Source organism: Delphinapterus leucas, chromosome 7 (assembly GCF_059928025.1).
Source record: "Delphinapterus leucas isolate spDelLeu-1000000601 "Yukka" chromosome 7, BTC_Dleu_Yukka2, whole genome shotgun sequence".
Classification (NCBI taxonomy): Eukaryota; Metazoa; Chordata; class Mammalia; order Artiodactyla; family Monodontidae; genus Delphinapterus; species Delphinapterus leucas.
Genome location: NC_143135.1, coordinates 49171522 through 49194830, shown reverse-complemented (window position 1 = coordinate 49194830; position 23309 = coordinate 49171522). Strand labels below are relative to the sequence as shown.

Below are 23309 nucleotides of genomic sequence, written 5' to 3'. Positions count from 1 at the left end.
TGAGGCCAGATCCCTGGCACCTACAGACTCACATGGAGAAATTTAGCAGGATGCAAAAGGCAATAGAGAGTCAATGTAGGTATTTGGCTTTTTTGCTTTGTTTTGGTTTTGAGAAAAGGAGAAGCCTACTTCAGGACTGTCTTTTAGAAAATTATTCCAACAGCCTAGGGGCTCCAGTTGGAAAGTCTTTGCAGGAATCCATGTAAAAAGGAATGAAGAAGTCTGGCTCTTTTCTGTTATTTTAAAATGATAGATATAATTTTCTTTGGAGGGATGGGGAAAGGATTTCTTAAGAGCTAGGTATTGTTAAGTACTTAAATGTATTATTGTTTTTAATCACCACAACCCTGTTAGGTAGGTATTGTTATCCCAATTTTCAAGTTGAAGAAATGAAGCCTCAGAGAGGGTGAGTGTCAGTAAGTAGTAAGCTAGGAATTTCGACACCCACAGGGTGCTGCCTCAATAAAGGCAGCCTTAGCAGATTCATTTCCATGGGCTGGACTTTTAGGAGGCAAGAGGAGTTTTATCTTTGAGCCGATTCCTGGCTACTTTGCTGGACCCCCTTGTTCCTGGGCCCTTTTCCAAACGGGGGCTAAATGCTGCTATGTGGGCAGTCCCCGTTCTTCATTTGTCTGAAAAACATGTACTGTTTTCATTCCAAAGGCAAAGAATCTAGGCAGGAGACATTCCAAGTTTGGGGATAAAACTAAGCTCCCAGCCCTCCCTGCTCCGCACGGCCTCCAGAGCTAAATGACCACTGTGGCACTTGGAGAAACAAATGCACACACTCCCCAAAGACAGGCTTGCACCTGTGCACACACATATCCTCCTCTGACAGTGTCCAGAGCCCATGTGCCTCCTTGTCCCTCCTCACTTTGGCAGGCCTACACTGTCAGCCACCAAAGAGCTTTTTTACAGAGTTCCTGATATTTTGGGTGAATAAATGTAATGCTACATGTGCATTCCAGTTAGGATTTCATTGGGTTTCAAGATAATTCTTTGAGGCAGGCAGGAATTTTGATTCCCATTTACAAAGGAGGAAACAGGCCTAGTCCAGGGAACAGACTTGTCCATAGTCATACAGCTGCTTAGAGCCAGGGCTTGCAGTCAGGCTGCCTGATTTTCTTGCTTGTAATGGTAACTGATTGCTGCCTTCAGGATGCTCAGTCTTCTGTGGAGGAGATGTAGTGAGACAAGGCTTGATTGTATATTTATTTTCTCATTTCTGTACCCAGTGGTATTTATTGATCTTCATCTCTATTAGATCCTGTTAGGGTTATGAAAGTGGGTCAGTTTTGATTCTACTTTAAAAGGAGCTCCCTATTGTATGGAGAAGACAGGCATATCACAGGCTTTTCAGAAGAGGCTGCTTCCGGAGAGGATAATATTTCAGTGAAGAATCGAATCCCTAGTGGTGTAATTTCAAGCAGTGGGGTCATGGAAGAATACAATAAAGGAGGACATTCAGCAAGGGGAAGGGGATGGGGCTGGAAATGGCGCCTCTGATTTGTTTTTAGCTGTGCATGTAGCGCCACCTGCTGTATACCTTAAGGAGGTTCAACTCCCTTTCGCTCCAGGAACAAAGTAGATAGAAGGCTGCAGTTTGTCAGCAGGAAGCTTGCAGCCTAGACATTTTTCCTCTTCCCTCCTTACTTGTCACCACATCTTTTGAGGCTTCAGTCACTGACACATCTGGACTTGGGATTATTTAGAGGCTGGGTTCTGTTTCTGCCTCTTCTGTTTCACCTTCTTAATTAACTCAGTGGTCAGTGCTCTTCTCTGTGGGCCCTACTTGTTCTGTAGCCTATCCTTCCTCTTCCGTACCTCAAGTCTAAAGCCATATATCACTTGTCTTCTTCCTCATCCTTTCCCCCTCTTATCCTGGTTCCCCGGTAACTTGGTGGTTCCTACTAAGATCGGAAGACCTGACAGTGGCTAAGTCCTTTCCCTCTTCCAGAGGGACTAGCCAACTGTTACTCTTTCTTCTGGGTCTAGTCCCAGGCCTCACCTTCCCTGACTCCTTTCAAGCAGAGTTGATCACCCCATCCCTGGGGCCTACCCAACACCTTGTATATCTCTCTATCATAGAACTTATCACACTGTGTGTACCTATCTGTTTACTTGTTTATATTGGACTAGATTATGAGTACCTCAGCAGCAGAGACAGTTTTCTCACTCATTTCAATATATCTAGGGCTCAGCACAGGGCTTGGCATTTAGTAGATGCCTTAAAGTACTTGGTGACTGAATGGATGGATGAATGAATGAACATAGATATATGGCAGAAAGAAGGGAGGAAGGAAGGAAGCTTGTTGGATGGATGAAAGGTTTTGTCAGTAAACAGAGGGAATGTGTGGGTGGGTACAAGGGCATATTTTCATTATAACTGATGCCCTTGAGATCTTACCCACCATGGAATATACTTAGGAAGGGAACTCAGGGCTGGGGGCAGCAGGGGCTCTCCCAAATCCTGTCCAGCCCCTTTGGCATAAATTTCATTTTTCGGTGCTTCTGGGAACAGGTACTCAGGAGTCCAAGAGGTACAGCTCAATAGTTCCTCTCTCATCTTCCTTAAATCCCCCCACTACCACCACCCCCGTCACATCTCACCATCAGGCTTTCTCTGGGTCTTTGGTCTAGCTTGCAGGGTGTTCTACATTTATTGCACCTTCCAGATACCTTGGTATAAGGGTAGTAACTGTGGGATTTGAAGACATACAGATTGGAATTCTAGTCCCAGTTCTACATGCAGTTAATTCCCGTCTCTAAGCCTTCATGTCCGTATCTGTCCCAGGCTTATAATGATACAATATATCATTATCTGCAGGGAGAACAAATGTGAAATACCTTGTAAATTAGTAGTTGTTACGATCTGAGTATGTGAGACACCTTAGAAGGAAGGATTCAGGTACCCAGGAACCTAGCTTCACAGCCTTTATTACTGGCAGCAGATTGATGGCCCACGTAAGAATTATGGTAGTGACCGTGGTTTCTGTTGGCCCTGAGCTACCTCAGAGCCAGGCAGGCAGCAGAGTAGGGAGAATATGTTCAGAGTGCTGGAGCCCTCATTTTCCTCTTGGATGCCATGCCTCCTGGCGTGTTGGCTGGCGCCCGCTTGCCTGGCCTTCTCCAGCTCCCCGCATCGCCCCCCAGGCTGCACAAAGCCCAGGAGGAGCACCGCACAGTGGAAGTGGAGAAGGTACACCTGGAAAAGAAGCTGCGTGATGAGATCAGCCTTGCCAAGCAGGAAGCCCAGCGGCTGAAGGAGCTGCGGGAGGGTACTGAGAATGAACGGAGCCGCCAAAAATATGCTGAGGAGGAGTTGGAGCAGGTAGGGGAAATCTGCGAATTCTTGGACACCCCGAGGGGGTGGGGTAAAAGGGCAGGGGCCAAAGGCCTGGCTAAGAGTAGTGGGAAAGTTGCAAAAAATGGTCACTGCGGTTGTCAAAGAACAGTGAATAACGGGTGGTAACAGTTATTTTGTTCCTTTTTAATTGAGGTATTTACATAAAGTATACAAATCATAAGTATACAGCTGGCACACTTTTACATATGCATGTACTTGTGTAACCACCATCCAGATCAAGATACAGACTCTCTTAAGCACTCAGAAGGCTCGCTTTTGCCTCCCCTTTCTCCCCGTCAATATTCCACCCAAAAGGTAACTACAGTTTTAATCTCTAAACCAGATTAGTTTCACGTGCTTTTGAACGTCATCTGAATAGCATTATACAGTATGTATTCTTTTGTGTTTGGTTTCTTTCACTCAACATTGTGTCTGTGAGAGTCATCCATGTTTCATGTAGTGATAACTGATTTATTTCCATTGCTGAGTATTAATCCATTGTATGAATATACTGTAAATTATTTATCCATTCTCCTGTTGATAGACTTTTGGGTTGTTTGCAGACTTTTTTTTTTTTGCAGTTTATCAATAACATTGTTTATGAACCTCCTTGGTGGGCATCACTTATTTCTGTTGGATATGCAGTAGGGCATTTATATATTTAACTTTATCAGAAACTGACAATTTTCCAAAATGGTTGTACCAATCTATACTGCCACCAGCAATAGTGTGAGAGTTCTAGTTGAGCTACAACCTTGGTATTTTTAGGCATTTTCATTTTATACATTCTGATATGGATGTAATGGTATCTCATTGTGATTTTAATTTTAATTTTCTTATTGACCAATAATATTGAATACCTTTCCATAAGTTTATTGACCACTTTATTTGGGAATCTCTTCTAATTTAAAAAATTGGGTTGTATTTTTTCTTAATTGATTTGTAAGAGTTTTAAAATATATTCTGGATGTAAGTCTTCTTGTCTATATATATACATACATATTGCAAATATTTTCTCCCAGACTGTGGCTTGCTTTTTTGCTCTCTTAATATTGTCTTTTAATGAACAGACGTTCTTGACTTTAATGAAGACCAATTACTCAATCTTTTTTTTTTTTTAAATGGTTGATGCTTTTTGTGGCCTGCTTAAGAAATCTTTCCCTAACTCCAAGATATTTTCCTCTAGAAGCTTTATTGTTTTACTTTTCACATTTAGGGATATGGCTTATTTCAAACTAATTTTTGTGTATAAGATGAGATAGGAGATCAAGGTTTTTTCCCAGGTAGATATGCTGTTCTGTGGTCTATATGTCTATCCTTATCCCACATTGTCTTACAACAAGTCTTGATATCTGGCAGTGTTAGGTTCTCCAGCTTTGTCCTCCTGCCAGATGGCCTTGGCTATTCTAGGTTCTTTGCCTTTCCATGTTGGCTTGTCATTCCGTTACAGTGTGCTCTGCTGGGATTGTTATTTGTTTTTACATTGAATCTATAGATTAATGTGGGGGAAAACTGACACTTTAACCAAATAATTATTCTAATTCATGAGCATTGGTTATCCTGTCACCTATTTAGGTCTCTAAAAATTTCTCTCAACAATGTTTTGTAGTTTTCAGTGTAGAAGTCTTGCACTTAAATTTTTTTTTAACTTGTTCTTATTTTTCTAGCTGCTTGAGATGGAAGAATAGGTTATAGATTTTAAACCTTTAATCTTTTCTAATACATGCATTTAGAGCTATAAATTCCCATTTCAGCACTACTTTAGCTGCATTTACTAAGTTTTGATATTTCATATTTTCATTATCATTCACTTCAAAATATTTTCTAATTTCCATTGTGATTTCTTATTTGGCCTGTGGTTATTTAGAAGTGTGTTGCCTAATTTTCAAACACTTGGATACTTTCCTATTTATCTTTCTCATTGATTTCCAGTTTAATTTTGCTGTGGTCAAATAGTGTGTGCCATAGGGTTTTAGTCCTTTCACATGTGCTGAGACTTGGTTGATGTAAACAGACTACACAAAACGATTGAAAGGCAAAGTGTCAGACTGGATAAAAAACAAAACCCAACTATATGCTGTTTACAAGAGGCAAGCGTTAGAAATAAGGATACAAGATGGTTAAAAGTAAAAGGATGAGAACACTAGGATAAGCACTAAGCAAAATAAAGCAGCTGCAGCTATATTAATATCAGACAAAGTAGACTTTAGAGAAAGAAGTATTACTAGAGACAAAAATGGACATTTCACTTATGATATGTGTGAATTAAACAGTAATATCTAACAACCCTTAATTTGGTACACCTAATAATATAGTTAAAATACATATGTAAAGCAAAAGTTAAGAAAACTAAAAGGACAAATTCATAATCAAAGTTAGAGATTTGAGCATCTATCTCTCAGTAATAAGCAGCCAAAAATATCAGTAAGGATATAAAAAATTTAAACATGGTTAATCAATTTCACCTCATTGATGTATATACAGCATTTTACCCAACAACTGCAGAATACACATTCTCTGTAGTGTGTATTATGCTTAGTTCTGTTCTTCATTTCTCTCTGTGCTTTGGTTTGGTTATTTTATATTGACCTGTCTTTGAGTTCCCTAATCCTGTGTTCTGCCGAGAACTGTGCTATTTAGCCCATCCAGTGGAATCCTACTCTCGGATAATGTATTTTTCTAGAATGCCCTTTCATAGGGCATTTTCTAGAATGCTCTTTTTTTTTTTTTTTTTTGCTATACGCGGGCCTCTCACTGTTGTGGCCTCTCCCGTTGTGGAGCACAGGCTCCGGACGAGCAGGCTCAGCGGCCATGGCTCACGGGCCCAGCCGCTCCACGGCATGTGGGATCTTCCCGGACCGGGGCACGAACCCGCGTCCCCTGCATTGGCAGGCGGACTCTCAACCACTGTGCCACCAGGGAAGCCCTAGAATGCTCTTTTATAGGTTCTCATTCCCTGTCCAGAGTCTCCATGTTTTCATGTTTCCTGTCCATCTTTTCCCATATTTTCTTTAACATTTCAATCATAGTTGTTTTAAAGTCCTTGACTGGTAACTCTTAACATCTGGATCATTTATGGGACTGCTTATTTTTTCTCTTGATTATTGCTTATATTTTCCTGCCTCTTCTCATGTCTAGTAATTTATTTTTATTAAATGCTGGACAGTGTGCATAAAAAATAATAGAGGCTGTAGGTGATTTTTAATCTTCCATCAGATATAGGGTTCTGTTAGGTATGTTGGGTGAGGCTCTGATTACCTCAAGCCAATGAGAGACTGACATATGTTGGAACTGGGTTGTAGTTTAATAAGACTTGGTCTAAGGCGCATTTGTCCCAGTTTCTCAGGTATGCCCCTTCCTGACTTGTTATTCAGATCTGGTGGATTTCTTTCTCCTCAGCCCTGAAAGGCTATGAGAGATTCATTTCTGCCCCTTGGAGGTTTTTTTTTTGCGGTACGTGGGCCTCTCACTGTTGTGGCCTCTCCCGTTGCGGAGCACAGGCTCCAGACGTGCAGGCTCAGCGGCCATGGCTCACGGGACCAGCCGCTCCACGGCATGTGGGATCTTCCCGGACCGGGGCACGAACCCGTGTCCCCTGCATCGGCAGGCGGACTCTCAACCACTGCGCCACCAGGGAAGCCCTCCTTGGAGGTTTTTAAGTTAGCGCTTTGTCCTCCTGCTCCTCATAGCTTCAAAGTTTTGCAGCCACATCAAACTGCTTTTAATGTAGAACTTGATCCTACACTTCCAGACTCGGTGTATCAGCCTCTAAGGTATCTGTTCCTCATTTTAAATCTATAAAGCCAGGAGTGGGCCATTTTATAGTTTCCTTTTCAAGGAGCAAAAACCAATTGATGCTTCATCTTGTCATTGGCTTTCAGAGGAATGAAGGTGTTCTGTCCTTAGCTAAGGCCCTCCTGGTCTATATTAGGCTCAGGGGAGGACCTCAGGCCTGCTATGGGATACATCCCCAGTGGCTGAAGTTGGGCATGAGACTGCTCTCAATCTCTTTTCTCTGGGATTCTGACCAGCTAAAAGTCAGTGTTCAGATGGGGGAGTTGGGGATCATTTATACTGGTAGGCTGGGTGAGATAGAAGGAATTCAGTGAATATAATGGATTCTGTATATACTCTCAGATTCATGCTTAAGTGCTTTGTGACCATCTGCTTCATTTTATGCTCCTTGCTGAGAAGTCAGTGAGGAGATGTCTGCTTACACATTGGTCCTTCCATATCTTGGCCTCTGTTGGCAGTGCCCATGTTAGGTATAAGCTTGCTTGTTGTTTTCTTGCCTTGTAGAGAGTGCCCATTACAGCCTACCCACCCATCTCAATGGGAGAATCACAGATAAAGTCTCTGGGCTGGAGGAGACTTTGGAGAGTATTCAGGCCAATCCCCTTCTGGATCAGCAATCATTTTGAAGGTCTTTCAGACATGAGCTCTTTACATACCTCTCATGACGGGGAGCTCACGCTCTCCTGAGATCACCCCTTCGCTTACAGTTTGGATTTGCATGGGAGAAAGCCTTACACTGATTGAGGTCTGCTTTAGGAAACACATGGTCACACAGCCAGTTGAGTGACAGACCAGGGACCAGATCATATTTCCAGACTCCCAACCAAATGCTTTTCCTGCCACATTGTGCTGTCTTGAGTCCAGGAACAGACCCAACTGTCAGAAAGAAGAGGATTTATTGAGATAACCTGTACCTTATGAGAGCAGGGAAGATTGCTGAGATTGGCTATATGATGAGGAGAGGCAACCAGTATGTGAGAATAGATTGCTGTACTCTGGCAGCAAAAATAAATAAATAAATAAATAAATCTCCATTTGAGTTCTGGTTGACACTACTGACTGTGTGACCTTGAGGAGGTTACTTTCCTTCTCCAAGCTTGGTTTCTTGTATGTAAAATACAGAGAATAATCCTTGCCCCTTCTCCCTCTTGGGAGAGTTGTGAAGCTTAGGTGAGATAGAAGAAAAGAACTCTGAAGTATCATACAGAGGCATTGGAGAGGGTCTTGGTAGTAGTAAGGACTCACGTCCTCTTGGCTACACAGGTCCGGGAGGCCTTGAGGAAAGCAGAGAAGGAGCTGGAATCACATAGCTCATGGTATGCTCCAGAGGCCCTTCAGAAGTGGCTGCAGCTGACACACGAGGTGGAGGTACAGTACTACAACATCAAGAAGCAAAATGCCGAGAAGCAGCTGCTGGTGGCCAAGGAGGGGGTGAGACCCGCCTTCCTGCTGCCCTCTTCTCTCCCCCCGCCCTCCTTTCACCTGCCTTTCTTCCTCCTCTCTGCCTCTCTATATCCCTCCTGTTGGACACAGAGACATCCTGGTGTTGGGTTTTGTTTCTTTTCCTGATAATACAGTTTCTAATAATGTCTTCAGGCTTCTGGAGGAGGGAATGAGGGTGTGGGGCTACTCCCACCTGCCTTTTGGGAAAGATGAAGCAAGTGGAGGCAGGTAGAGGGAAGTCTCTGCTGGCCCCAGACTGACATGGGGACAGAATCCTCCTGGGGCCAGGATCCCTTTGCTTGTCTCATTGCCTCTATTTTCTTTCTTCCCCTACGCTTTTCTCTCCTGTTGCCTTCTGTTTTCCTTTCCCTTCTTGTCTTCCTTCTTCTTGTGCAGCCTAAGCTGTGCTAGGAGGAGGGGGAACCAGTCACAGAATAGCATTTCTCATTTCTCCAGCCTCTATCCCTGATCTTTTTAAGCTGAGGGCCTCATCTTTGCAGGCTGAGAAGATAAAAAAGAAGAGAAACACACTCTTTGGCACCTTCCACGTGGCCCACAGTTCTTCCCTGGATGATGTGGATCACAAAATCTTAACAGCTAAGTAAGTAGCACCTGTTGCCCAGCTCTGGCGATGTCCATCCCATCCTCAGAGTTGGAGGTTGTCCAGGGCCTCCAGCCCTAACTCTGCTTCTTCACTGGTAGAGGTACAGCTCTGGTCTCGTGCCGCAGCCCTTGGCTATTTCCCACCTTGCTCTTAAGTTTATGATTTAATTGTGTTTCTTATTTACACATATCCCCCCAACTTGCTCCTCTGAGAAGAAGCCTCACTTCTGTTGGGGCTCACACCCATGCCTGCCATTTCCTTTCATCCCTCTTCAGGCAAGCTCTGAGCGAGGTGACAGCAGCACTGCGGGAACGCCTGCACCGCTGGCAACAGATTGAGATCCTCTGTGGCTTCCAGATTGTCAATAACCCTGGTGTCCACTCACTGGTGGCTGCCCTCAACATAGATCCCAGCTGGATGGGTAGTACGCGCCCCAACCCTGCCCACTTCATCATGACTGACGATGTGGATGACATGGATGAGGAGATTGTGTCACCCTTGTCCATGCAGTGTAGGTGACCTCTTGGGTGGGGAAGAGGGAAGGAGCCTTTGATGTGCAGATTGAGAAGTTGGCCTCTGCTGTGCTTAAGCAACATATGGGGCAGAAACCAAGATGGTTTAACTCATGACCTTGGTTAATAAAGCATAATCCGCATCAAGATGCCCCTTTATAATTGTCCTTTTGGTGGTTTTCCCTTGCTATATATTCTGTTTACCCTATGGGTCTGTTGTGTTAAGTGTGTCTCCCTTCACTCTTTGTGTTTTTTTTAATCCCTTTATTCTCCTTCCCCCCTCCTATCTATCTTTATAAAAATAATCTCCTTTAGTGGTTCATAATATAAAAATGGCATTCATTTTGACTACTTATTGCTTTAATTGGTTTTAATTTTATATTCCTTACTTTTAATTGCTAAAGTAGTTGAATGGAATGATGTCTCTTTCTTTTTGTTTTTTCGCGTGAGGCCCCAGGAAGCAATAGTCCCTTACAGTAAAAGAGCCCTAAATCCTCCAAGCCAGAAAGACATTCTTGTCCAGGAGGGATCTCCTGCACAAGCATGTCTGTCTTTCCACCTGAACTCTTGGCCATCCCCACCCTCTGTCCTGGGTCTTCCCTCTTCCTTTTCTCCCCTGCGCGTGGTAAGAGCTGAGTAGAGCAGAATTGAAGGAGACAGCACTCTGTGGGAATTCTTCAGTGAAGGAAGGGACATACCCCTTACTGACCCTGTTGAATTTTTCTCTGGATCAGAGGCTATTTTAGATAAATAGGATAGACTTTTATGGAAAAGCTCTTGTGCTGGGCCCATATCCCATGAGTGCAGAGGGGATGGCAGAAAGCTGGGCTGGGTTAGGGGCTCACTTTCAGAAAGTCAGATTCTTTAATCAGGCTGGATTCCAGCTCCAGACAGGATTTATTTGTAAGTTTCTTCAACGGTAGTTTGCCTCTGGGCAAGCCTCTTCTTTCCCTGGGCTGTTAACTTGGCAGGGCTTTAGTCAGAGGCCCAGCAAGGTTAGGATCCCTAGCAGGTAGAGCTTGATCTTGATGTATTGATCTAAAGGCTCCCATGTTCTCCGGGTTGGGAGGGACCTTCATTAGCTCTGAGCCACCCACCCCTTGCCCCCTGGCCCTTCCCTTATCCCATTGAGGGGCAGGGTGAAGCCCTCTGTAAATCAGATTCTCTTCTCCTTTTGGCCTGGCTGTTGGACCCTAGATGCTGCCTGGCTGATGGGGCGTAGGTTCAGTGACCGCTCTCTCTGCTCAGCATCCGCCGGCTCGGATGATCAGTCCCTCTGGAAATACCCGGGTTTGAGGAGCCCCTTTGGGGCTTTTGTTTTTCCAACTTTTGGGGCTAAACCAACACTCCTATCCCACGGGCCCCTTCTCCTGCCTGCACCCCTCCCCTGCCTGCTCTGCTATTCCCTCACCACGGTCCCTACTAACTTCAGGGAAGGGTTCGGTGGTGAGAAGAATCAGCCTGCTCAGCTGAGTGCTTGAGAGAGAACAGCCATGGTGATGGGAGGCTTAGGCTTCTCCTTTCAGCCCAGCTAGACAGATGTCCTGGCGGCCCTTCATCTAGCTGGGCTGAGATGAAAGAGGGAAGGAAAGATCCTCTTCCTCTTTTCTCCTTCTGTTTTCCCCTTCTGTCTCTCTTTCCCCATCCCTATTCCATGCCTCCTCTTCCCCTTAAGCCTCCCTTTCATGTCTCGAAAGCCACCAGCCATAGAAGCCCTGGCTCACTAGCTCTCCATCACCATGGAACTGTGCTCTCTTCCTGGTGGCCCTTCCAAGGCTTCTGCCATCCATGTAACGGTGTCCTTTCTCCCATCTTTAGGGAGAAGGCAAGGAGGCCCATATATCAGGGTAGAGGAGGAAAAAACAAAGGTGTGAATTCTGTTTTCAACTGGAACTGGAGAGGGATGTTCTAGCACATCTCTAAGTTATCTGGTACCCACATACCCCTTCTCTGGGCATGGTGGCCCTCATCTTCCAAGAGCCTGATCTGCAGCATTGATCCAAGAGCTGGTTCTTTGTTGGGTACATGCTTATTAGAAGAAATTTGGATAGTAAAAAGAGTAAATATGGGCATAAAAAGGTACCTGTAATCCCATCATATTGAGTACCTTCTCTTTCAGTCTTTTGTCTGTGAATTTTTAAATAATTTTTTATGTGGTCAAGATAATGATAACCACTACCATTTATTGAGTGCCATGAACTGTGTCAGGTACTTTAAAAATATTATCTTGAAGCCTCAGGACAACCCTGAAGGATTTTGTAAATTAGGAATTAAAATAGGGAAGTAAGTTACTCAAGGTCACAGCTAGAAACAGAAAGGCCTTGTTTCAAATTCCTGTCTTTTTTATTCTATAGCTCAAGGTATTCCTTTTACATGAAATTTGGTATCCTTTTGTTTTTCCTGAGCATTTTAATAGACATTTTTCTGTGTTTTAAAAATTTTCTCATAAGCAGCTTTTTTTTTTTTTTTTGGCTGCGCAGTGCGGCTTGCAGAATCTTAGTTTCCCAACCAGGGATTGAACCCAGGGCCTGGCAGTGAAAGCGCTGAGTCCTAACCACTGGACCGCCAGGGAATTCCCATAAGCATCATGTTTAATAGCTGTGTAACCTTCCAGCAGTTGGATGTGTTATCATCTTCCTGTTGTTCCACCTTTATTTTTACTTTCATACAATTATTAATAATGATGTGATGAGCATGTTTGTGTATAAATCCTTGTCTGAGTTGTGAATTATTTCCTGAGTTTGGCTTTCTAAAAAGGCTGGTTCTTAGTGCCCTCCCGGACCTTGTCCCAAACCCCCATCCTACCCCATCCTGCCTGTGCCCTCCCACTAGCTGCCTTACCGTCTCCCTTCATAGTAATGTTGGCCCTAGGTCTGCTTCCATTGGAATTGCCATTAAAACTGACCTGGGTACCTCATCTTCAGCTTCCCCTTCCTTTTAGGACCCCTGGTGGGAGGTTTCGGGGAGGAGGCGCCCCATTCTCCAGATTGGCCACTGAAGGCCCAGAGTGGTCTCCAGTAAGCATTTCTCCATGGGCAAACCTGCTTCCCACCAGCCCAAAGTAGGCTGGCCCTTCCTCACACTTTCTTCACTCTCCTTGCAGCCCCCAGCCTGCAGAGCAGCAGCGTCCGGCAGCGCCTGACGGAACCACAGCATGGCCTGGGATCTCAGAGGTTGGTAGAGGGCGAGGCTGGCCACTTCTTGACAAGCCGGGTCTCTCTGCGGCGAATGCGCAGCCTTTCATCTGGACAGTCTTTCAGTTCTGAAGGCCTCGGGACCAGCGCTCCATCTGCCTCTGCTTCTTCTTCCTGCTCCTCTACCACCACCACCACTGCCACCACCTCCAGCACCATCACCACCACCACCACCTCCATCACCACCGTCCACATCCACCCTGTTTATTACCACCACAGCACTTCCTATTTCCTCCAGATGGAGCCCTACCCTGACCCACCCCCTTCTGACAGCACCGCTGTGATGCCTTGGCATTCAGAGACCTTGGGGTACCAGCTGTCTCTCTTCTCTTTCCTTTCTCCCTTCCTTGCCCCTCTGCTGCCTTTACCTCGGCCTTTGCCTGCTGGCTGCTGCTTGGTCAGCTGTGGGGAGTGTGTGTGCGGTGGGGCACTTCTCCTTGTCCTATCCTTTCCCAGCCTGCGAATCCTCCTTAAGGTCAGCCTAACTCCCTAAGGCTTTCTTCCCTTCTCTGTTTGGGGTTTGCTGACTCTAAAAATGAGTAACAACCCCGCTCCCTCACGGTCCTATAGCACCTTGGCCTAAACTTTCACATCTGTTATCTCAATGGAGTCCTCACTTCCTTCACTCCCTCAACGAACATTTATTGATACCTACTCTGCCAGGCTCTGCTGGGCATGGGGATTCGTAGATGATAAGATACAATCCCAGCCATCAAGAATTGCAGTCTGGTCTGGGAGAGGTACATAAATGATTCTGGAACAGTTTGATAAGTGCTAAGGGGGTGTTGAAGAAGGAATGGCTAACAGTGTGAACCCGGGTGGAATGCTTCACAAGAGAGATGACATTTGTGCTGGCACCCTGTGTGCAGGCAAAGGAGAAAGTGTATTCTAGGCAGAGGAAACACATGCACAGGCATAGAGTTTCAAGAGAATCTGATCTACGTGTGGTTAGAACATTGGCTATGTGTTGGTGGGAAGGGGTAGCGGATGAGGCTAGAATGATGAGGGGTTCTGAAAGGACACGGGCTTTGGCCATTACCCTTTAGGAGACGGAGAACTGCAAAGGGGTTTTTAGAAGAAAGTGAATTGGTAATATTTGCATTTTAGAAATAACATTTTAGTGGCCTGTATAAAGGAAACAATGGGGAGACCACAGGAATTTGGAAGTCATTGCAGTAGGCCATCAGGGGAGGTAACAAGGTCTTGGTATAGAAACAAGAGGATTAATTTGGTAACTGGCTTTGAGGGGTGGAGGAGAGGAAGGAGTGTAGGATGATGCCCAGGTTTCTAGCTTGGGTGACTGAATGGATGTAGTACCCTTCATGGAATTACTCTTCAGAAGGGGGCGGAAACAGATTTAGGGGTTTTGGACAAGCGAGGTTTATAGGTCGGGCCGGCATTAAAAACACTCACATCTGAGAAGGAAGTTAAGGTTCTGAAAGGTTAAGTAATTTTCCCCAGGTCCCAAAGCTAATTAGGAGCAGAACACAGACTAGGACTTGGCTTTCCATTCCAGGACACTCTGTCGGATATTTTTGTCCTTTCACAAGGTCTCAGTAAGTGAACTGTATCAGAACTGGTGAAAGGCTTTCTCCCACAGCCTGGTGTGGCAGCTGCAGGGACTTTCCCTGCTAATAGCTCAAGGTGATAGGCTAGGGTCAGATATAGTAGCCTTGACCTCACCTGAACAAGCTTAGAGAACCCTCAGGAAGTCCCTCTCCTCTGGAAGGGCCTCTCATCTCTGAAGCTGTGGCCACGGCTCAATCCTGGCCTCTGGGTTGCAGCCGCCTTACCCTGTTGCTTCCTTTTGGTCCTGCCTCACCCTGGATGCCAATCTCTCTAGCTCTGCCCCTCGAACCTCTGGATAATTATCCTTGAAGGCTGTTCCTTTCTCTTTCACAAAAGGACAGACTTTACTAGAAGCAGAGCTACTCATCTTCATCCTCACCCTCATCTTCATCTAAAAGCCTAGGCAGGGAGACTGCCCTTCCCAGTACAGATGGAGAGGACTGAAGTGGGTTGGGGGCACTAGAGGATGCTGTGAATCTCATGCTCCAAGGCCCAGGCTGAGGGCAGTGGGGAGGGAGGGTGGGGAAGTACATGCCTCTGCCTGGCCTGTTCACTACTGAATTTTCTTTTGCACCATGCACCAGAGGATCATCTGTAAAGGCAAACAGGCTCTCTAGTAAGGTTAGTAGCTTGGGGTGGGAGCCCAAGGCAGCCCAGCCTTTGGGGAGGGACACCCCTGACCTGAATTGTCTCAGAAAGACTCAGGGAGGGAAGGTGAGCTTGCCTCAATGGGCCTTTCCCCTCCTATATCCACCCAGGCTTCCTCCCACGTTCTTTTCTTGCTTTGGAAGCCTCAGCTTTCATTGATGATGGAGGCACAGAGGGATGGGAATCATGACCAAATGGGGCAATGGGGCAGTGGGCCAGGAGGAGTGAGTCTGGGTAGACCCCAACCTCTTGACCTCTCGTCCTTCCTTGGTATTAGAAAGGTGGGCTCCTAGGATCCTCACCTCCTCGGCCTAGAGGGCCCCTCATCCTGGTGTGGCTGCCCCCCAGAATTTCCTTGGCACCATGCTCAGTGGTTCACACCTGTGTGGAAAAGGCAGGATACGGAGAGGGTCATCTTGGGACTTAGAGAAACAAGGACACATTTAGATAGAAGCAAGGACACCATCAGAAATATGAAAGCAAATATGAGACCATTCATAAACACTAGAGTACGTGGCTGAAACAGTATTTGGAATGGGAGTTGGAGCTGGGATTGTTCTCTGCTATCCCCTGTCTTCAGCAAGGTACTGGCCCACAGCGTGGCTGCTTAAGTTAATTGTTTTCCTGCTGAGAATTAAACCTATAATAACTATTAGTCAACCTCCTGCTTTTGCCTGTTTTTGGAGCCTGGTGCCCTCCCTAAGTTTTCCACCCACAGCCTCCTTCTTTCCGGGTCCTGCTGTGCTCTCCTCTCCCACTCATGACCCTTTCCCTTTGGTTTCCTGACTTGGATGTTTAAACATTTCCCTTAGCCCTCTCCTCTGCCTCTGCCATGGGTTCTCAGGCCTCTGGGAAAGGAGAAGGAGGGTTACGGGATTGGCAGGGGACTCCCATATCTACGCTCTTGTCTATAGAGGCAGGAGGTGTGGCATCCAGAATTAGTTCGTGGTCTTCTTAGGAACAGCCAGCCCCTTAAAGGGTCTCGACTATCCTGGACTGCCTCTGTGTGTGCATGTCCAGTGTGCAGTGCCGTGTCCCCGTAGCTCAGCCTTGCAAAGAAACCTCTTGTGACTGGCCCACGGAAGGGTCTTCCTGCTTGACTGGCCTCATCATCTTCATTCCCACAATACTTTCTACATTTTCAAGTGCTTTGCCAACATATTTGGGCCTCCAAACAGTCTTGCGAGATAATTGAATTGGTGTTATCTTCATTTGGCCAAAATTGAGGACCAGCAAGGTTAGATGACTTGTCCAAGGTCATACAGCAAGCCTCAGGCAGAGATGGAAATTGAATTAGACCTTAGGACTTCCAGCGTGCAGCTCTTCTGAACCACTGCTCCTTAAAGGCCAATGTCCTGTCTTTCTATGCCTCCCTACGTTCTCCCCGTCTGCAGAGCTCTGAAAAAGACCCCAGCCTTCCTGCTGTCAGCCAGCTTTGGTTTGAATGCTGAAACACTTCTCTGTGACCTCCTTTGAATCCTGACAGAGGGTTGGAAGAGGCAGCATCTTGGCCTTTTGGGGTGGGTGAGGGATTGTTTGCAAGGCTGTTCTAACCTTTTTCTCCCCAGGCTGGGTCAGGCTCACTTATTGCATGTGCCCTGTTCCTTGGGGCCTGGCCCAGACTGGATGTATGCCAGGGTGGGACAGGAGTAAATGGGGGAGGGAGGCATGGAAAACGGTGACTTAGAGAAATATACGGGTTCTGTGTCAGCTTAGGGTGCAGTTGTAAGAAATCTAGCCAGCTATGGAAGCAGAGATTTTATTGAGGAGGATGCCTGTGGCATTGAAGCCAATGGTTGCACTGGTTTAGGGCCTGGCCATTCATCAGGGGTGGGGCACAGGCCTTAGAAAGCCCTTTGCCAGAAAGATAATGGTATAATGACATTTGTTTTTGATTCTTGTCTGTCTCTTCTCTCTCCATCACTTTTCCCTCTTTCTTTTCTTCTCTCCCCTTGGTCCTCCTTATTTCTACCTGCTTCTCCTTTTGCTTTCCTTCCTCCCCAATTTTACGCTTTTCTCCTTATCTCTTCTCCAATCTATCCTTATTCCCTATTCCTTCCTTCTCTCTTATCCCGTGCTTATGGCCTGCTCAACTTCCCTCTGTTTCTCATTCTTCCCTCTTTCCCACCTGCTATTCACCCTATTTTATCTCTCCTGTCCCTCTCCATCCCCATTTTCCTACCCTGCCCTTGTCTTCTCTCTTGGCCCCGTCTCCTCTTCAAATTCCCCCCTGCCCCCCCATCCTCTATGCGTCCCTTTCTTCCTCTCTGACCTGTCTTGCAGGGATTTGACCCATTCCGATTCGGAGTCCTCCCTCCACATGAGTGACCGCCAGCGTCTGGTCCTCAAGCCTCCTCAGATGGTCCGTGCTGCAGATGAGGCTCTCAGTGCCATGACTTCCAACGGCAGCCACCGGCTGATTGAGGGGGTCCATCCCGCCTCTCTGGTGGAGAAACTGCCTGACAGCCCTGCCCTGGCCAAGAAGGCACTGCTGGCACTGAACCACGGGCTGGACAAGGCCCACAGCCTGATGGAGCTGAGCTCCCCAGCCCCACCTAGTGGTTCTCCACATTTGGATTCTTCCCGTTCTCACAGCCCCAGCTCCCCAGACCCAGACACGCCGTCTCCAGCTGGGGACAGCAGAGCCCTGCAGTCTAGCCGAAATACACGTATTCCCCACCTGGCTGGCAAGAAGGCCGTGGCTGAGGAGGATAATGGCTCCATTGGTGAGGAGACAGACTCCAGCCCAGGCCGGAAGAAGTTTCCCCTCAAAATCTTTAAGAAGCCTCTTAAGAAGTAGGCAGGATGAGGGTGGCAGTTGTGGGACAGCTTGTCCTCACCTGGTCTTCTGCCTCCCCTTCCCTCCCTTCCAACATACCTGGCCCCCAGCATGGGGCATGGGAGGGGCTGGCCCTGGGGCCTGGGCACTGTACATACTTGCCCCCCGTATCCTTGGGTCCTTCAACATTATTTATTAACTGACCACCATGGCCTGCCTGCCCTGCCTCCCTCCCAACCATGGGCTGCTGCTGTCACTCCCTCTCCACTTCAGTGCATGTCTTAGTTGCTGCCCCCTCAGCTCTCAGTCCACCTCTGGGGTCCAGCTTCTGTCTCTGCTGTCCCAGTTTTGAGGTTTGGTTTCTTGTTTCTCTCTGTCTCCTGCTTTTGGGCTCTCCCCCCGCCCCCGCCACTCCCCAACTTCTCCTAGAGGCTAGGGGGGAAGAGAGGGGCAGTAGCTTCTGACACCTGTGCCTCAGATCTCTTCCACCTCACCGACCATGGTTCTGTTTGCCCCAGACTGGGGCCTAGGACCTAATATTTGCAGTTTGCTCTCTGGGAGTGTGGTGGGCCAGAGGGAACCTCGGCCTGGAGCTCACTGAGGCCTCCAGGGATCCATGGGGGAGCGAAGCCAACTCCCAGAGAACAAGCCACTAGAGTTCTGAAGAGAGGCTAGGCTAGGGGATAGATCGGAAGACACTTCTCCTAGTTGGAGGATGAGTGGAAGCCAGAGATGTGGGCTACAAAGCAGTCACCTTTTCTCTCTTCTCTCACCCACACCTGCCTCTCTCTTATCCCCGCTCCCCCACCCTGCAGGAGGGTTTGTCTATAAGAGGCGCTGCCCAAATGCTCCCCAAGCCTCATTACTCCTGAGGCTCAGGACAGTGGGCTCCCATGGCCGTGGGAGCCTCAGCTATGATACAGGGCTCTAATGGGGCCTTGGAGCTGCTGGGCAGGATGTTGTCACATTTGAACCAAAAGACAGTTTAAAGTTGAAAAATGAAATCTCCTGAATTTCCCAAGTGCCTGCACTGCATACTTGCCCTGTCAGACCCCATTTTCATGTTACTGCATAGCCTGGGCCAGAGGCTCAAGAAGGACACAGCCTGTTTAGGGAAGGGGGTGGCTAAGGAAGATGGTGTAGGTCAAGGTGGCTGTGTGACCACTCCCCCGCCCTTCCCACCCTCTAGACAACTCTCTCCCTTCCCTGTTTTTGCAATGGCTGTAAAGGTATTTTCCCTCTGCCCCACTCCCTGCCGTGTCTTTACTCTGGGATCCTATTTTGGGCCTGGGGTGGGGGCACCTGGGGCTGGTCTTGGGAGGGTGCTAGGCTGCAGACTGCCTTGTACCCCCTCACATGGGTTTTTCTGTGTTATTTCATAAGACTCTTTGAAGTCCAATAAAGCATGTAGGAGATTTTAACCTCTGCTGGCTTTGACTGACTCTCCTTGTGTTCTCTGTGCTCTTTGTGGCACAGCAGACAGGATGAAGAGACATTTCTCCGCTGCCAAGGGAAAGTGAAACTCTCATACACATTCCCAAAAGCTCTCTGGGTAGGGTTACCAGATGAAATACAGGATACAGTAGTTGAATATTAGACAAACAAATAAATTTTTAGTATAATTATGTCCCATGAAATATTGGTGATACATTTTTATTAGCTAAATCTGGCAACCCTATCTCTAGGCCATCTGACCCTATCTATCATATGGCTTCACTTATCACCTGTGACTGTTAGAATTACAGGCATAACTCATTTTATTGCACTTCGCGAGTATTGCATTTTTTACAGATTGAAGATTTGTGGCAAGCAAGTCTTATCAGCACCATTTTTCTAACAGCATTTGCTTGCTTCACGTCTCTGTGTCACATTTGGTAATTCTTGCAATATTTCAAACCCTCCACCAGCCAAAAGATTACCACTTGCTGAAGGCTCAGATGGTGGTTAACATTTTTTAGCAACAAAGTATTTTTTATTAAGGTATGTACATTTTTTTAATAGACATAATGCTATTGCACACTTAATAGACTACAGTATAGTGTAAATATAACTTTTATATGCACCGGGAAACCAAAAAGTTTGTGTGACTTGCTTTATTGTGATATTTGCTATATTGCAGTTGTCTGGAACCAATATCTTTGAGGTACCACTGTACTTCACAGGAACCTTGGAACCACCTTGAGAGCAGTAAGGAACCAGTGAAAGGTTTTAGGGAGGGGATGCCACGTGAGATATCATAAAAATCAGTCAGCCTAGCCCAAATCGGAAGCTTCTACACCAGCCTTGTGAGTCATGTCTCACCTATTCTGACACCCCACATTCGGTAACCAAGTCCTGTCCATTCTACCTCCACGAGCCACATCCACTGGATAATTCTAAAAGCAAATGGATCATAGCCCTGCCCTGCTCAAAACTCTGCCAGGGCTCGTTCCCATTTCCGTCAAGATAAACTCCAAAGGCCCTTGGCCTAGCAAGGCTCTCTTCCAACCTGACTTGAGTGTGAGATTTCAGGCCGCCCGAAGGGCCCTGGGGCTCCCAGCCTCCGGCCTCCGGCTGCGGATGTCAGGCTAGAGCTCAGCTCGGACGGCAGTCTTCGGTTATCATCACGTAACAGTCTTCAAGACAAGTAAAAACGGATGGTTGGGGTTTTGCTATTTCAAAAATACTCGAACCGCCCTGACTTCTGCGGGGCCTGCCGGCAAGAGAGGCGGAGCCACGCCTGCCCTGCCTCTGCGCGCTAAGTCCGGCCGCGGAGCCCCAGATAGGGCTTTGCCCACACCCAACATGGCGGCCGAAGAGCGGCGTTCCCGCCGGGCGCACCCACACCTAACACGACCGTGGGAGAGGCGCCGTCTCCTGGGCCCTGCCCACACTCAACATGGCGGCTGTGGGAACGACACTCTGCTACGCTAGGCCTGCCCACCGGCCGCGGCGCTGGCAGCGTCGCATAACATCCTGCGAGCTCTGTCGCGCTGCTTTTGCGTTGCGGCTGGCGGGAGCGGGAAGAGGATTCGGATTGCCTTGCCCTGCTCTGTGGAGGGAAAGTGCGCTCTGGCCCTAACGCCAGGCCCTGCACCCGAGCAATCCCTCGAGCCTGACCTTCCGCACTCTGCCACCTTCTCGATCCTGCCGGCGCCTCAGAGCTGCAGCCGCGTCTCGCATCCCTCGGCGCCTCAGCCACTAGTTGCGATGCATGTCATCAAGCGAGGTGAGAGGCCGGGGAGGGGGCGGTGGGGGAGGTACGCGGGCTGCCGCCGCCCTAGCAGTTAGCCGCGCCCGCCCGCCTCCGCCGCTTCCCGCGCTGCCGGCGGCAGCTTCCCGCCCTGTCACCTTCTCGGGCTCCTGCCCTTTCGTCAGTCTGTCCCCAACCCCCCTCTGGCCTTTAGTCTGCGCCCCGTGGCTCTGCCATCCGGCCGCATGTCTAAAGAGTAACACCTTCCCTTTAGCGAATAGTAGCTGTGCGCGCACAGCTCTTTGCAGGCGGTACTTGATTCCTCACCGGGAGCCCCTGAGGTAGGGGTTATTGGGTCCGCCTCGCGGGTGAAGATACTGAAGCGCAGAGAGAGGTGCGGAGACTGCACGGTCACCCGGTTCGATGCTGGTGAGGCCAGGCTTCGAACCCATAGCGAACAACAGAGTTTTATTTGAAAGGCTTGGTCACCTGTCCTAGGCACGGGGGGATCTAGTGAAGCAGGGGCTCTGCACCCTACACGGGCACCTAGCAGCTTCCTGAGCTCTTTTGTGGGGTGAAAAACGTCAGGCTCAGATACAGACATCTCCACGGAGTTTGCCCTTCGTGAGGGATGTGTTGCCGTTTGCCCCAGGAGTGGTCCCAGAGGAGTTTGGGATCGGGACTGGCTGGCCTTACCCTAGATGGTAAGAGATACGGAATTAGAGTAGGGTGGCCAAGACATCTTCTGGCAGCGTGGGGGACCGGGAAGGGCCAGGGACTTGTGTTCTTCCTCAACACTTATTTCCTGTTAGGCTTGCTGAGTACCTTCCTTTGTGTCAGTCCTTTGCTTGATTCTGTGAAATTAATTATAAGAGGAGACAGACTTGCCTCCGGAAAAGATTTAATCAGGTTGGAAAAACAAGAGCAAAACATACTCTTAACAGAGAACCATATGGGACAGGTACGAACACGTTTTGAGTCGACTCTACTTGCCTCTGTTGAAGCAAAGAAGTTATTTCAAAATTGTAGGCACTTAGTGAACACTGATTGACTGATTGTTTTGTCCACTAGGCTGTGAGTGTTTCAAAGATGAGGACTTTATGCCCACACTTAGCACAGGACCTGCCATGAATATAGATGCTCATTCATGAGTGGATGAGAATAATTATTTTAAAATATAGGATATCATGAGTGTTGTGAGTAGGCAGGTAGTTGATTTGGTTGTAACTAGGTGGCGTACAGCTGAGAGATGGACAGTGGTGGACCTTCCCGGCATCAGTATCTTTAGAACATCATTCTCTGAATTTCCCAAGTCTCCCATTTTAGCTGATGAGACCAAAGATCAAAATACATAGTGCACTTTTATTGGTCCATACCTGTGAGTGAGAGAGGAGCATTCAGTTTTTTAAACCTTTAGAAAAGGGTATGTAAGTATGAGGAGCCCTTATGATAAATCTGTAACAGATGAATTGACAACTTGTGGACTTAGATCTCTGGAGTGGGTAACACCTCTGTGTTGCATTTTTAACCTTTTGGGTCCACTTTCAAATACTGTGGTTTAAAAAGTACTATCTACAACAAACAAAAGGCCGGTCTTATTTTGTTTCTCATTCCTTCAGAGAACCTAATATGATCCAGATGGTTTGCTGCTAGACTCTGCCAGCCTTGTTTTTTCATTTCTTTTCTTTTCTTTTTTATTAGTTATCTATTTTATACATATTAGTGTATATATGTCAATCCCAGTCTCCCAATTCACACACACCCCCCGCCCCCCAGCGCTTTCCTCCCTTGTTGTCCATAGGTTTATTCCCTACATCTGTGTCTCTATTTCTGCCTTGCAAACTGGTTCATCTGTAAAGCCTTGTTAATATACAACATTGTACTTAGATTTGTTTCTTTATTTTATTTTTGATCTTTAATTTGCTTAGGGTATCCACCCCCCCCATTTTTGGCATGATAGTATAGTAGCAGACTAACTCGTGTAGGTTTTGTTAATCTTAATGTGATTATTCAAGAGGGCAACTAGCAGCCTACCTAAGGTATTACTTACTGAATGTGCTAATATCTTGCTTAGCACCATGAGGGAAATAATAGAGGGAGAAGGCATCTCCATCTTCCATGATCTTAGGGCTGTTAGGGATGCAGGAATAATCCATATGAAAATTGTTAGATAACAGAAGGGAATAGTAGATGAGTTTTTCTCATCTGCTGTCTTGGGCTATTTTTCTTGGTGGGACAGTATTGTAT

General features: G+C 47.1%; 2 protein-coding genes across 7 annotated transcripts in view; both read left to right on the top strand.

Moving 5' to 3' along the window:
- STIM1 (stromal interaction molecule 1) overlaps positions 1 to 19311 on the top strand; it is a 188081-nt gene extending 168770 nt beyond the window's left edge. For 4 of the 5 annotated variants that reach the window (XM_022565776.3, XM_022565779.3, XM_022565777.3 and 1 more), the window contains 7 exons: positions 3154 to 3331; positions 8405 to 8572; positions 9085 to 9185; positions 9464 to 9699; positions 10898 to 10990; positions 12804 to 12873; positions 17395 to 19311. In XM_022565776.3, coding sequence (XP_022421484.1) covers positions 3154 to 3331; positions 8405 to 8572; positions 9085 to 9185; positions 9464 to 9699; positions 10898 to 10990; positions 12804 to 12873; positions 17395 to 17911 — 1363 coding nt within the window. In that variant the 3' untranslated portion in view covers positions 17912 to 19311. The remainder of the gene's footprint in view (positions 1 to 3153; positions 3332 to 8404; positions 8573 to 9084; positions 9186 to 9463; positions 9700 to 10897; positions 10991 to 12803; positions 12874 to 17394) is intronic. The other variant, XM_022565778.3, reaches the window with a different exon arrangement.
- A 1401-nt stretch (positions 19312 to 20712) lies between these two features.
- Positions 20713 to 23309, top strand: part of RRM1 (ribonucleotide reductase catalytic subunit M1) — a 34774-nt gene continuing 32177 nt past the window's right edge. The window contains exon 1 of one of the 2 annotated variants that reach the window (XM_022565781.3): positions 20713 to 21098. In XM_022565781.3, the coding sequence (XP_022421489.1) occupies positions 21080 to 21098 (19 nt within the window). In that variant the 5' untranslated portion in view covers positions 20713 to 21079. Of the gene's footprint in view, positions 21099 to 21151; positions 21492 to 23309 lie in introns of those variants that run through there. The other variant, XM_089915239.1, reaches the window with a different exon arrangement.